At 40.6% G+C, this 15975-nt stretch overlaps 1 protein-coding gene across 7 annotated transcripts in view; it reads left to right on the top strand.

Annotated features, from left to right (window-relative positions):
* The first annotated feature begins 5026 nt into the window (after window positions 1-5026).
* Window positions 5027-15975, top strand: part of tox2 (TOX high mobility group box family member 2) — a 159965-nt gene continuing 149016 nt past the window's right edge. For 3 of the 7 annotated variants that reach the window (XM_037535131.1, XM_017705235.2, XM_017705233.2), the window contains exon 1: window positions 5028-5256. In XM_037535131.1, coding sequence (XP_037391028.1) covers window positions 5155-5256 — 102 coding nt within the window. In that variant the 5' untranslated portion in view covers window positions 5028-5154. Of the gene's footprint in view, window positions 5257-15975 lie in introns of all 7 variants that reach the window. The other 4 variants (XM_037535132.1, XM_017705236.2, XM_017705234.2 and 1 more) reach the window with 3 other exon arrangements.

The following is a 15975-nucleotide window of genomic DNA, read 5'->3' as shown; positions in this document are numbered from 1 at the left end:
AATTATGTTCCCTGAGTAAAGGTACTGAGATGTACCCCTGAGGGTACCACCACAGTGACGAGAGGGGTACTGCCCCAGTGACAGTGTTGTACCTTTTGTATTGCCTTCTAGTGTTTGTTAGCAATATTAGCCTCGTAGCTCCAGTATTAAACTAAAGAAGCAAAATTTTGACACAGAACATGTTCCAGCTGATCGGCTACATCTGGGGTAAGTTAAAAAAATGTGTAAACGTTTGGATTTTTTGGATTCTTTAATATGTTCTGGTGATTGTAGTGATCCCCACTGCTGAGCTGGTGCACCTGGCAACATAGATGCTGTTTCAATGACTGAAATCACCTACATGTTTCCTTACACTGGTCACACAAACATCACAGATAAAAAGGAATTGAAAAACATTTTAATCTATTTGGAAAGTTTGGAAAGTGCTGCGAAAGTTAGCTACATATTCAGCTTGTGAACATACTTCTATAAAGTAACTGTGGACACTTTCATGGTAACATCAGGAATAAATCTGCCTAAAGGGAAGGCCATTTAGGCACAGGTCAGACAGCAACAGTTACCTACCTAGCTAACATTGATTTATACAAATATGGTGAAAGTCTGTCCATGACATTTTTATTGACCAAGTTATATTTTGGTTTGTCCATCTGAATTTTCTTAATCTTCTTAATTCTCAAATCTTAAGCAAATTAGTCAGTAACTGCATGAAATAAATGTAAATTTTAATTTCATTTATTTATTTTTTTAAGTTCCCCCCAAATGAACGGAACATGTGTTTTATGATCTACACATATTGCCATATGCTTACAATTTACTGCTGAAAGCCAAAAATCTTAGATGCTCTTTGTATGATTTTATAAAAATATTTTTACAGAGCAGATCACTGAAGAGACGGCATCTGTTTATAGTTTATAGCCTAGATTTGTGGGAAAATGAGTCGACTTTCAGTAGACAAAAATACTGGCAAGTCCAGCTTCTTTTATTATAAGGGTTTAAAATGACATCACCCATCTATTTAACAGGGAAGAAGACTCATATGACACCCACTTTTTGAATGCAGCTTATGAAACATGAAAGTTATGAAGAACATGACGAAGTGCATTTTGGAACCACCGGTGGTCTCAAGGAGTTGAAGAGGTTAAGGGACTCTTTAGGATAAGATATAGTAGATGAAAGTAAGCAAAACAGAGAGCTTGTCATCACAATTATTATAATAATGTTACATCTAACTGCAGCTGTCATAAAATAGAATACTCAGGGTTATGGCAGGTGGAGGGGATCTCACTAGAATACCTTAGTTAAACACAGTAAGCTAGCTAGCTTTGTAGATGCCTACTATCGCTCTTTGCAAAATGATCCTGAATAAAATAAGTAGAGCTGGCCCAAACAGCATTTTACAGGCTGAATTAGAGGTGGGCGGTATACTGGTATAAAAGTGAATACCAGTATAAAATTCTCTTGTGATATGAGTTTTGCAGTACTGTGGATACCAAGATAAACCCAAGCACAGTAAAACAAAACAGTGCTGCCCCGAGACAAACTAAACCTGAGCATGAACACTTTAGATATCATTTAAGCTGTACCGTATTAATATGTATTGTTGGGCATATGCCATGTGTAAGTCATGCTGCACGGTTTTTGCACATACTTTCCATTTTCACTTGTTTGTTTTACTCAGTGAACAAAACAGATTTTTCCTCTTCACCCAGGGTTGCCAGATTGGCAGTTTCCTCTTATGTACAAATGATACAGTGGCATAAACACCTTTGTTTGGTCTACTTTTTCATAATAATACTATTTTAATAAATGTGTTTTTACACCGTTTCAGACGTTCGAGTTTGGACACATTCTAGGTCATTCGCACATACAGCGCTTGTGCTGTTGAGTGGAGCAGCAAGAAACGTCTACAGATCTAATTTTTACCAAACAAACAAATAGTTAAATCTGTCACTTTGCTTAATAAAAAGAGATTAAAAGAGCACTGTACATTTGGCTCAACTGTTTCAAGCCTGGTGGATGAGGAGACTGATAAACACGATGAAGAACAACAAATCAGCTCATAAAACCCATCCAATGGTTGTGGAATAAACTTTCCATGATAAACTTAACAAGCCTGGAATAGTGAGTTGTGTTTGTTAGACGTAATAAACAACAAAAACAAGGTGCAAAATGAAATTGAGGATGAGTGAAGAGGTAAAAATAAACACGAGGAGAGGCTGCAGGAGAGAACCACTAAAACCTGCTTCTGTACTGAAGAAGCTACTCGTGTTTTTTAGTATATATACAATGAAGAATACTTTTTAGTTGCTGCAATAATAATAATAACAGTTACAGTGGCAACAATACCAGTACCAGTATTACTATTGTTATTATTACACTTTTTTGGTATTGTGATATCATATCATTATAGTCTGAATAGTAGAAAATACTGTGATATAAATTTGAGTTCATATTATCCACCCTTACTTCAAATGATGATATTTCTGGACAAATACTCAAATACCTCTCAAACCCACCCACAAAAACAAACATATATACATCGTCTGTAGTCATTTGTCTGACGAAACAGGGGAACAGCAATGATGGTCTAAACTATATTTTAAAAAATAATTTATTTAAATATGATCATCTTAGAGTAGCAGTTTCAGAGCAGCTCCTGCGCTGTTCTAACGGTGTGGAGGCGACTCTTCTCTGAAACAGCTTTAAAAAAAATCTTTCATCAAAATGATCACACCTGTTATAAAACTGTATAATTAGGAAAGATTGGGGGAAAAAAGCTGATATTTTTGTCTGAATAAATTCCTTCAGAGGCAGTAAGGACTTGATGAATGGTGGGATTTGGATAAGGATCACTGTACTTACAAATATGAGATGAGTCACCAAACTTGTCATATCTTCTCAATATACCAGCATCTTACAGTGTATTTCTGCACTGAGCAACTTCTTTATTAAAAGCACATCCACATATGATTTCTTAAGCATCTTTGCTCTTTTAGCTTTACTGGATGTGCGGACAGCAGCACAGCTTGTGCTCTGAGACGAGGTGATATGGATGCCTGGCATGAATTTATTATGCATTCAGCTAAATTAGCTGTTTTTAACATTTTCCACATATTAACAATCACTACTGCACCTAAAGGCATTTGCTGATGAAAGTCATTTTCATTCAATCCATTACGCTCTTAAAAATATAGTTCTTTAAGGGTTCTTCAGTAAAGGGAATGGTTCTATACAGAACCATTTCATACTTAAATGGATTTTTGCAATGTGGAATGGTTCTTCAAACTGATGGAAAATATGGTTCTATATAGCACCAAAAAGGTTCTTCTATAGTTACGATCAAGCTTGTAGCAATAGAAGAACCCTTTTTGATGCTATATAGAGCCATTTTCATAAAGGTTCTTAATAGAACTATAAAAAAACACTTTCACCATCACTCAGAAACATCTATTTTAGGACTACACTGTTAGAAATAAAGGTTCTGTGCAGGTATATTTTTCAATCATCAAGGTTAAAACAATGTAAATGTTCCCGCAAAGGTACAACTGTGACAGTTTAGCACCTTCTTCATGAGAGTTTGTATATAATAATGTTTGTGGCTTAATAGAAGGCAAAGCTTCCGAAACCTAAATAGAGAAATGAATGCTAACAAAACAAACAAAAAACTAAAGCGTTTAAACTATGAATGACATAATGCATAAACAAGCCCTAATTACGTAAACAAGATCAGATGACCCCAGGGTGGACCAGCCTGGCATGGGGACTGCTATGGTCACCACAATGACAACACAATGTTACTGTTGTTGAAGGAGCTCTCAGAAATCTTTCAACTCTTTTTGCTGCAGGGAGTCGATGACCATAGACAACGATATCAACACATTTCCTTGTGCTTAGAAAACAAGTTGACTTACAGTAGAAGCCAATGGGCAGATGCTCATGCGAGTGCTGTTTATGTGCATTTTGACTCTGACTGGCTTTTCTGTACAAAGAACCATGTGAGGTTGGGTTGGAAGATGCTTTAGAGTATTGCTTCAACGTCCTGCTCATTTCATGTGCATCGCATACATTTTCTAGCATTGTTAAACCTCTTTGTGCCTTTCTGCTCTTTCTCACACAGCCTACCCAACCCACTCAAAGCAGGGCTGCTTTGAACTGCCGGAGTTCTGTTCTCTCTCCATTCTGCAGTCACTGAGAGTTTGGTGGAAAACTACATGATTCATAACCCTGCTGTAACAAGTCAGTTTGCGGGAATCAGGTGTTTGGACCCTTTTCACCTCTCACTGACCCCTAACTTCACCCCAGTCGTCTCGAGTCTTGGCTGGACGTTTCTTTATCTGGCCTATACTCACCACTGCTCTCCACAGTGGGTGAAGGTAGTTGGCAAACGGCTTGATGCCTCTCCTCTCCTCTCCTCCCCCCTCCCTCTCCCTGCCTCTCTCCTTCCTCCCCTCGTTCCCTCTCCCAACGGCAGAGGTCGCCTGGCATTTCACATGGAAGGGAGAACGGGAGGGCGAGCAGTGAGCGCGTGCTTACATTCTCCTGCTCCATGACAAAGCAGAGAGAGAGAGAGAGAGAGAGACTGGAAAACCAGACCAACCCCTAGCCAAACAAACTGCGTTAGCCTAGCAGCATGTGCACGCGACAATTTTAAGCAACAACAACAAAATAGCTGAAAACGCGCGCGCTCTCCAAAGTTCGTCCTTTCGCACAAGAAACCGAACCCCAAAACCCCCCGCTCCCCCCCAAAAAAACTCGCGTTTTCGCACGAGCTTTAAATAATAGTTAGTAAAATATCGTCAGGCATCACCGCACGAGCTTTCTCTTTTTCTTTCTTTCTTTCGCTGAAGTAAAAAACCGCGAACGGATGTGAGGAAAGAGTGCTTGGAGAGAGAGAGAGAAAGAGAGTGAAAGAGTGAGAGAGAGAGAGAGACTCAACCCCTTTTTCTTTCAATCGTTCTGTTTCTTTTTGTTTGGGTTAACAATAGAGCGAGTGAGGGAGAGAGGAGAGGGAGAGAGAGCGCGATAGAGAGAGAGGAGTTAGAGAGAGAGAGAGAGAGAGAGTGAGCGAGCGAGCGAGCGAGAGAGAGAGAGAGAGAGAGAGAGACTCGCAGACGCTGAACCTGTGTTCATGCCTTCAGTGTAGCGGAGCGGGCGATGGATGTGAGATTTTATCCTGCACCCCCTTCCAGCGTGGGCTCCTGCACGCTGCCTACCGACTCCAGCCTCGCCTCTCTGGACTATTACCACTGCAACAAGGTAAAAACACCCTGACCCCCCCACCCCCAAATCTACATCCACGCTTCTGCCGTTCCTGCACCTTACTTTCTTTCCTCTCTGTTGTTTTTCTTCTCGCTCTTCCAGAACAACAAAAATGTTTTGCCTGTGTATGTTCTTGTGTGTGTGTGTGTGTGTGTGTGTGTGTGTGCGTGCGCGCGCGCGCACGCGCTCCAACGCGCGTCCTCTCTCTAGTTGTCGTGCCCACGCTTATTAATTAATTGCGCGGTCGTGGTCGAACCGGTTGGTCTCCGCGTGCGCGCGCGACTTCCACTAAGCAAGTAAATGATTAAATGTGAAAACAAACGAAACACAGATGCTTAAACTTAGTTGGAAAGAGCTCCGGCGCGAGAGGCGAGACGAGGCTGGGAAAAGCAGAAAAGCCCCGTTGGAAGTTGCACGGCGAAGCGCACGAGCGAGAGCGAAACGCTGACGCAACGCTGTTTGTATTCGGACACGCGAAGCGCTGGCTGTTGTTGTACTTGCTGTCGCTGCTGCTCTTGTTTGTGGGACGCTGTCTTCCTGTGCTGCTTAATTTCGTTAGATTCGCTCCTCGCATCCCGGTGCCGCGGTGACGTAGCGGCGGGTGCACGTGCTTAGAGGAGTCCAGCGATTCATCAGCCGCGGATCTCCGTCTTGGGCCAATTATTCGCTAAGCTACTCCGCTTAAGGAAAGTAGCATTGACTAAACGGGATTCGGCGCACTACAGTGCTCGTGCAGTGCGCGCACTGTACTATTAGCTCATGTGGCCGCGCATTGCTTTTCACCAACGCCGTGCGTTGCACTAATGCTACATACACGCTTAGTGCCACTGTAGGCAGTTCAGTCGCGGCTCGACCGTGAAGTAGGTAGATGTTCTGCGAGTGCGTGTGGCCGCAGGCTGCTTAAGCCGCTGGAAGTAATGGAGCCGCAGTCTTAGATGCGTTTGTGCCTTTTTTTTGGGTCAAGTTTGCCGGTGGAGTGAAAAGCTGCGGACGCGCACTTTGCGCGCTCGTTCCGCCGCACGGACCAACTTGCATCGCTTAAAAGTCCCGTTTCTGTGTTTGACGCTGAGGATAGAGAGAGTTTTAGAGTTTGGCCTACAAAGAGGTGTTGCACCTGTTATAAAACCTTCTGGGTTGTGCTGGAACTGGAACCACTAGTGACTTCTTAAGCTGAGCCTAATTGATAAGGGACTCAACACTGTCTGCCTAATGATGGCACTGAACTCACCCCCACACTTGAGAGAAATGTGCATGTCATATGTAGACTTAATACATGTTCATATATAATGCGTGTAATATGCATCAGATTGAGAGCTGCATGAGAGGTTCTAGCATGACATTTTTGTGTAGCGCAGTCTGAGCAGTTCACATTAACGCGCAACATCGTTCAAGCATGTAAGAACCTTAAAAATCTGCATTTTCTATTATATTCGCTTATATAAGGTCAATCAAGTGTCCGTCATTGAGCTGCATTGTTCGCTGATGAATATGTCTTCCGCCCACATTCTGAGCGCAACAGACTTCGCAGAATGGCAAACTGTGATGGGAGTAATTTGCCACGGTGGGTTTGATTTAAAAATACATAGATAGTAGGCTGTTATTTTAAGCGAATCACTGGTTCCACTGTTTATTATGGCCAGTGGAGAGAAACAGTCATCATCCAGAGTTCACATTCGATCTGGTGTCTGGTTCCCGCATTGAGCATTTGTTCAAAATCACAGCCATAAAGTGGTCACATTTAGACTTCCCTGAGCAAAGCAATGAATAAAATTGCATACGCCAGATGGAATGCTAGATAAAGGCAATCAGTAATAGTGGCTGCAAACATCATGCGACTGAGCTATAAGTGAACTAATATAGGGTGGTAAATAGATGGAAAGCCTTGATGTATGAAAGGCATTGCCTTGCTCTTCAGCCTGCGGCATTTGCTCTTAAACTTCTCCATCTCGCCTATAACTAACTCATAATTTGGTGATGTGTGTTTATAGAAGTGTGTCATGGAGTTTAGCTTGTGGCTTGGAACATATGGAAAAGATCAGCACGCCAGCCAAGTGGAGTACAGTATACTGACTCCATATGCTGAAAAGTGATCTTATGTGAGTGGACATTATGCAACAAATTTGAAGGGAAACGTCTGCTCTCCTCACCACAATGGCTCTTTATCCGGCCCTGCTTTAATAACGCAGACATTAAAACATGACTCTGATAGAGGGCCGGCTATGAGTTTGTGTAATAAAAGCTAGCATGGAGATGTGCGCTGGTGTTCTGTGGCGTCCCATGAACCGGAAACGGTTCTGAAAAACTAGGCCAACTGTGATGGGTGGCTCTCATTTCCTGTTACTACCACGCTTAGGATGCTGGCTGCTGAGTTCCCACACCTGTAAATGTCTTTTTTCTCACAGTGGAAACGTTACCATGAGGCACTTGCTGCACAGGAAACCCAACACTAGAAGTAGGGAAGGAGAATTCCCATTCCAGCTAGAGAGTCTTGTCACTCTAGCTCACCTGAAGCTGGTGGATGTGGTGACCAATATGGCGGTGCACATTGCTTGTTGCTATGGGAACTTCAAACTACATGCCAAGATTAGGTTGTATGTGAATGGACAGGAGTGGCAAAGCCACAGTCATCGAACAAAAGAATAAATGTGGGCTTCCATTTTGAAATTCTGTGGTCTTCAATACAGCCCAAGCACAAGCCACTTACACGAGGCTACATTATATTTCCATTCAGCGTCCAAAAAAGGGAAATAAATACATTTCATACATATATTATACATGCATTCAACCTGTGGATGACCGTCAGGAACAGTAGGCTGCAGACATTCCAGTTGCCCCCTATAAGAATGCTGCTTCGCGTAGTATGTTTAGCATGGACAAATACCAGTCAAGTGAGAATTTGTTAGCTCATCATTTATCTTGTAAAACTAAACACATATAGCTTCAACACAGTTGTAGCTCCAGTTAGCAGCTAGCATCAAGTTTCTGGTGACGGTATGGCATAGACGTGTTGCATTTTGGACAAGGGAACACGTACAGGTCAGTTGTTTTCTTCTAGTGGATTGTAAGCAAGGCAGTGCTAACTGAAGTAATTCAGGCCTTCTTCTGATGTTCTACAAAGGCTGGAATTGAGGCTTGCTGGTCAGTTTTATACTAGAGGTGGATGATTTGGCAAAAAATGTAATGTAAATACAATGTGAATACAATGATTTTGTTCAACATTTCACACGCTGCAGTGCACTAAATTGAATAAACAAGCCCAGCAGTGCTGTTTTGTAATGAAACATGCAATTGACAATATCCACAACATGATCAGAAAGGCATTCTGTGGTATAATGTGATGTAATTTACCACGGCAATGATACAGATCACCATATCGCATATACGAATGCTGTTTACATTCACTAACATGTGCAGCTCTCTCTTACATATGCCTCTGAGCTCAAGTTCATTTTCTATAGAGTTGTTAGTCATACTCATACTTTTTGCCTAATCTTCTCTCTCTCTCTCTCTCTCTCTTGCTCACCCGTCCCCCCCTCCGTTGTGAGTGGGTGTATTGTTTGTTAAGCATACTCTCTATGCATTCCTCCAGTAAAGGCCATTTCTTCATAAATGCATGTTTTGTCCAGAGAATATTTGCAGAATGCATTATGACTTGTGCATAGCCTCAGGCCCATTCGCTTCATTAAAAAATGAAGTTGGATAGGTTATGAGAAGCTGGCCCACTTTCCCTCCCCCTTTCTAACCTTATTGTAAAGTATCGGCATACATTACAATTCAAAGACTGAAATTAAACCAGACAAACATAGCTGGAGTGCAGGCAGCTCTCCCAAGCTGAAAAAACGGTGCATGTAAGTTTTCACAAACAAACAAGTAAATAAATAAGTAAATAAATAAATAAGTACTAAGAATATAAACTGGCAGGGAGTTTGTCAAACACATACGGTAAACAAGACAACCTGAAACAAGTTTGGAAAGATAATGTATGAAAACGTGTAGCATACACAAAATACATGTTTTTGTTATATAGCATAGTATGGGCCTACTACGCAAGCACATAGTTCTGTACCTGTCAAAAAGGAATGTAAAGAATAAAGGCCAGTTTATCCAGTTAACACCAGCTTATGCTGATGTTTAAATAACAGGCGAAAACTTTTTTGACCCCATTTTCAGTCTGATTCAGAGATTCGTGAGTGGGTGGGGATTGCATGCTATCTGTTACATACCTGATGACTGTAAAAGACCTTGATTCATTTAGGTAGAGTTTGAGGTCGCATTAGTGGGCTCATCACATTATTCAGAACATGCTAAGTCTCTCTCTCTCTCTCTCTCTCTCTCTCTCTCTCTCTCTCTTTCTCTTGTTGTCTCTCTTTTGCACTCTCTCACTGTCTTGCTCTCTTTCTTTCTCTCTAGCTTTTACTCGGCCGCTTAAACCAACTAAAAATAACTCTCAGGCAGTGCAATTACTGGAAATGGGTAGCAGAGTGGTGAATCTAGGAGTGCAAATGTCTTTGGTTTAAATAAGGCATAAAACAGAATTAATCTTGAGCAGTAAAACACATATATAATAATAATAGTATAAATGTATGTTGTTTTAGTATGCTGTAGAGGTGGGCGGTATAACATACAAAAGTATAACATCACATCAAAACATCACACAATTCACATACAGCATTTAAATAGGATTAAACAAAAAAAGCAGCAGCTATCAAAACCATGAACACTTTGGATTTTTTTTTTTGCTCGGTTTGTGATGAAACATGCTGTTAGTCACTATTCTTTGTGGTTTGACACTGTCTCCAATACACTTAGGAAAGCATAGCATGACATTATTTATCATGATAATGATAAATATCACCAGATTGCTCACCCCTATTATGCTGAATAGCAGAGAAATGCTGTTTTGTGGCCACGTGGGTACGGTCTATGTATGTTGGTATGTGTGTGCAACGTATTTAAATTGCTAATACACCCTGAGGCAAAATCTATGGAGCATGTGATTCGATAGGAATAAGCCTCAGGTGTACAATTGTAACAGTGATTTAACACTGGTGTGCAAAGAGCACTTGTGCATGTGCGCACGCACGCACAGATACACACAAAATCTTATCTAAATTCTCATAACTGATAGCTTTGCATAATCTGGATTTTGTCTACCACAATGACGTATTTAAACCATTATTGACTAGCGCGGTCTAGAATAGTTTGTATCTATTCATATTCACCATCACAGCAAACTAAATTGTTGTCAGTGTAAAGTAAAAAATGCCTCTTGCTATTTGCTTAACCGATTCCCCACAGCACGGCCTTGTTTACAGTCAATATGTGTTTTTTTTTACTTTTTTTTCTCTCACATGACTCAAGCATTGTGGAGATATGAGATGTGAAATGCGTTGGTAGGCCAAAGCGCTGCAGCTTGCACACGCCAAAGGTAATTAGGCGGAAAGAGGCAGTCTTGGCCTATAACTGGCTCTAACTGAGTTTTAGGCTGCATCGGCCCATTCATTCATTCTGCTGACTGGAAAGATCCATGTTGCAGTGGTGCTGTGCTCTCATCAGGCAAAGAGCTAAGCCATGCATATCATAAAGCAAGGAATGCACCACTGGATAAAAATGCTGGGGGGAGGGGGCAGGGGCAGGGGGTTGGAATGAAAAGATCAGCTCTGTTATGAATATTTATGAGTTTGAAATGATGGCCATCAAACTTCTCTGTGCATTGTCTGAAAATGATTTGATCAGCTCCCAAAACACCAGATGAAATGTTAAAAAAGCTTTAAGCTCAAAGACCAAATTACATGTTGTCACTTATTTTACAGTCTATGCCTTTCATATATAATTATAAGTGTGTGTATATATATATATATATATATATATATATATATATATATTTCACCTAAAGTTATTTTTTGCCTCTTGTAAACCACATACTATGTTAAGAAAAAATGTGAAATGTCATGATGCGTACCCTTGTGCCTGGTGAGACCTTTCTAATGGTTTGCACTCTGCACTCTGAATGAGTCAGAGCCATGCAGTAGCATGTGTGTTACTCTGGTCTGACACTGGCTTGCTGGTGTGCGATGTGGGGGCCTGTGCAGACCTTATGCTTCATGGAAACCCAAAGTGTCCACAGCATCTATCCCGCTCTATTTGCTGTGGCTGGCTGACTAATATCAATTCCTGGCCGACTTTTTCCGAAATTTAAAGGCGTCTGTTACGCATCGATCAGTCAACAAGCCATGATTAACAAATGCAAAAATAGCACATCCTATATTCTCAAAAAAAACATTTTATATATATATATATATATATATATATATATATATATATATATATATATATATACACACACACACACACACATACAGTTTGTAGTAAATGTAGTTGCTGCTTTTTGAAGCCTTGCCTTGTCAGTAGCAGTGGGAGTGCTAGCCTAGCAGTGCGCTAATTGGCCTTGGCAGAGAGACAGAGTTGGAGCTCTTGTGAGGGGGGTCGAGGCTTTGAATGGCTGCTGGCTGGATGCTGAATAGCAGGCTGATTCACTAATGCACACTGTAAATAATAATGATGCCTGTCCACAGGGAGAAGAATGCTGTGGACTTCTGTTGAAACTTGCTAAAATAGCAGAGGTGAAAAGAAAAGCCTTTTCGTGTGTAGAGATGCCAAAGCCTGCTGAGAGGATCTCACAGCCTGTAATGTACGATAGTAGTTCCAGGTGCTTCTGGATGAAAATACTTGTCCATACTGAAGATAGATTCCATTGTTCGATTTTTGGGAAAGCAGAGATTATTTCATAGCTAGACTGTCAAAATGAATCTGTGTGCTTGAACTGTAATGGCTTGTCATGGTTGCCTTTGCTGGGTAAAACTGCATTTGGGTAATAGCGTTTAGAACGTAATCGGATGCTCGAGACCGCTTCACTTATAATTACAGTCATTGGAACGAAGTGTATGTCTTATGAGCGCCCGTAAAGACACAGATTGAAGATGACCTCAGATTGAACTACTGAAAGCAACCCAAAGAAGCCATATTAATTCAAATCCCCGTCAGCACTTAGGGCACTTTGATCAGGATCAGTCAGTCCTTGATGTGGGCCTGCGTTTCCTACCCATCCGCGTTACAGAAACGGCGGTGTGCCGTGGTGCTCTAAAACACCCCTCGCTTCAGGAAGTGGTAGAGGGTTCGGCACTAACTCGCACCCCCCTCCTCAATTTGCATCATATTTCTCCTGCTCCTTGTTGTATCAGTGGGGGAGGGTTAACTTCAGTGGGTAAGGGAGTGGATTTTTCTGGGGTGCATTATTTTTCAAGGGTCTGTAATGTCAATCAGTGAGGTGGAAACCCAAGAGGAAGGAATGGCGGGTTATGGGTTGTGGGGAGGGGGACGTCAGATTTCTTTCTAAGGCACACTATTTTTCAGCAGACTATAATGTCAATCAGCAGAGTGGAAACCCAAAATGAGCCCTGCCACCAGATGTTGCCGCACTCCGACTGTCACTTGAAAGACAGAGGTTTATTGTTCTAGTGCACCCGGCGTGGTTCAGAACTCAGAACCCATAAACTGCTGACTGATGCTGCTCTCTACTGACGTACCAAAGCCAAACAAGGCCTAAACTGTTTCACCCTTTGAGAAAGTCACACGCAACGAATGACGTGGACATAAAAGTGTTTCTGTTTACCTTATTTGCTGATTTTTCTTATATGCCATTGTTCGATAAACAAGCACAGTATATCAGCCATGATAAAAGAGCAGATGGATGGAGCTGTTATGGCTGTTTCAAAATGGCGCCAAGCACGTCAAAAAAAGGCCTTTTTCTGTGCGTTCACTTCCGTTACAGGCAGAGCCATTGTTTTGTACACCCTCGTAGTATGGTATCTTGTGTAAGTTTGAAATAGGAAATATCTTTGTGGCAGCAGAGCCTCAACCAAACAGGATGGCATCTCACAGTTAGCACAGTTTCTTTGTCACCCACGTGTATGTGGTTTTCAGTATTGCACTTTTTGGTCAGGAAGTGTTTTAACCCCTGCGCAAATGTGTGTGTGCTGAGAACACAAGCAGTTGGAGGTATGAAGACTTTTGTGAATTTGCTCTAAGTTGCCTGCATTTTTCAATGACTGTTTATATTAGCCGGATGCTGTAAACCACTTGCAAGTTGCTGCAAAGACACCTGGATGTGATTGAAATCAAACTGCCGGTGTTTTTTTTATTGGACTGATTAGATTGACTCTGTTTTGCAGTTTGTTATATATCTGTAAATCAGATTTTCAGTTTGCATCAGTGGTTTTACATTGCCTCATATGTAATGAACTGTAATTCAGTTTACTGTAGCAGTCTTTTCAGATGTAAAATCCAGAGGAGTTTATCAGTCAACTGTTAAAATACTGTTGATTTGAGATGTGCTTCTGCTAAACTTAAACCAACATATGAGATAGTAGTAAAAAGAAAAAATATCATCTGTATGTAACGGTGAATGTATGCATTGTGGATGGATCATTCAACTGCATTGCTTTTGTGTTGGTTGAATGAGTTAGAATAATATTGAATAAAATATGTAATAAAATATGCACTCCGTTTTGGATATATATATATATATATAAATAATTGTAAGGGAATGTTAAGGGAAGTCCTGATCATGATTTTTTAAATGGTCAATGCCAATTCTGATTTAATTTTCCATAGAAGCCCATTACCAAGGTAGAAGAGGAAAAAACGTTATTTTTTGTCTTCCCTGTTTATGGCAGAATTACCTAATATCTTTGTTTTTTATCGAAATAGTGATATATTTTCTCGCGATTTTGAGTGAATAAATACATGAAAAAATACATTTAAAATGAATTCTGACATGCTATGTCAAATTAATAGCTCATAATAAGTTATTAGATTTCAACAAGGTAAGTTTGTATTACAATGTAATTATTTTGACGTAACAAATCAAACTTTTAACATTCTGCTGCCGAACATAGAAATGTTTTTTTCCCCTCCTCCTCCATAGATTTTCTTACAGTCAAACTGACTGACTTGTTTTTTTTTCTTGCCGATAAGCGCATGAAGCACACAAGCACATTTACCGCGCCAGAGTTGCAGTATGAATAATATTAATTGCTCTGTAATATATATCAACAATTTAAAGACTTAAATTAAAAATCTGTTTAAATTTCATGAATTAAATAAAGTGCTACATCAAAAGTAGGAAGCAACTGACAATGAGTCATGCATAATTACGCTCTGACATTTCAATGCAGATGTGGCTGTGGCATTCAAATACAGTGTGAGTGCCTCACCTTACCTGCCTCACATTATTTACATCATAAAATTGGCGCAGAGATCTGCCAAAATCAAATGAATGAATTAGCTGATTGCATGTTTGGAGCAAAAATCTAGCGAGTCTGATTCTGTGTTATCCTAATAACTGTATTTAACAGGTACAGATTATTCCACATTTGTACATGTCAAACAGGCCAGTGCATAGTGCTCCAAAATGAAGTAATGCTCAAAGAAGAGAATGATGACATAAAACTGCTGATTCTAATCTCTCCAACAGCAAAATGCATGAGACAGCAGTGGTTTAGGGAACTGAGTGCTAGTGGAGATTCTGTGATCCCAGGGTGGGCACCAGAGATGTTGACTTAGTACTAAAGGCTTTCTGCTGGCCTCTCTGTGATTGGCTATTCTTGTGGCCGTTTTATTCTTGTAACCCTCCAGTTGTTCTGGTGGTAGTGTAACATAGCCTCAGGCCTCCTCCACTGGACACAGTGCTTACTGCTGCTTAGCTAAATAAAAGGTGGTCCAGAAAGCTAGATAATCTTATTGTAAATGACTGTGTCTGTATTATGATGTCCCTTTCGCATTCTGAATATTTGGCATTTATTTTGGCTTTCATTAAAGCCTACTCTCCTTTACCTTCACCATCGTATGCTCAGCTTGTTTGTCTTCCCTGACTGGCGTTCTCACTGTTTTGCTGTTTCTGATGAGGGACTTTTTAAAGGAAGCGTTACATAAATACAATGAAACTGCTTGCCTTATTTTTAGCCCACCCGCTTCACAGTGTAGACCTTTCTCATCTGTGGCTTTTCAGAGAGCCCTGCAAACTTGTAGTTTAAGCTTTTGAACTCGGCTTGCTCAGAAATCTTTGTTCGGCGCGCGAGCAGGCATTTAGGATTATTTTTTTAAAGGGCAACATCTTGTTTTTGTACTGCATTTTGCAGTTCTTTCTTGTTTTTTTTTTTTTTGTTTTTTTACCAGCTGCTTTCTCCATTCTCGAAAAACTTTAAACATCAACATTTGAAATTGCACAAACCTTTCTGTCGGAATCAAAACCTTTGTAACCTCTTTGCGCAATGCAGCTTTTTGCCATGGAGAATGAATAGATGTGTCTGGGCACTGCAATGCAATAAGAAATGATTTCAAACAAAAAAAAGTTACTTATAAGATGTGCTGGCTCTAGTTTACTGCACTAATTTTTATGTATACCTTATGGGAAATAAACTTCCACGTACTGGAAAACCTAGACTGTAAAAGCACACATGCTGCACAAGCTGAACACTAACGTTAACTTTATTTGCAATGCTTTCAGCTGAGAGTCCAAACAGATGTAAGTCTGCAGTAATCATAAAAAGCATGCTCTGTTATAAAATACATTGGAGTTTTTTCATTTTAAAGTTTTTTACTTTTAAGTGATGCTAATATGATAACAGATGTTCCTTATATTTTGGAATAGAGCTT

Source organism: Pygocentrus nattereri, chromosome 26 (genome assembly GCF_015220715.1).
Source record: "Pygocentrus nattereri isolate fPygNat1 chromosome 26, fPygNat1.pri, whole genome shotgun sequence".
NCBI lineage: Eukaryota > Metazoa > Chordata > Actinopteri > Characiformes > Serrasalmidae > Pygocentrus > Pygocentrus nattereri.
The sequence above is the reverse complement of the archived record's forward strand: the minus strand, read 5'-3'. Positions and strand labels throughout refer to the sequence as shown.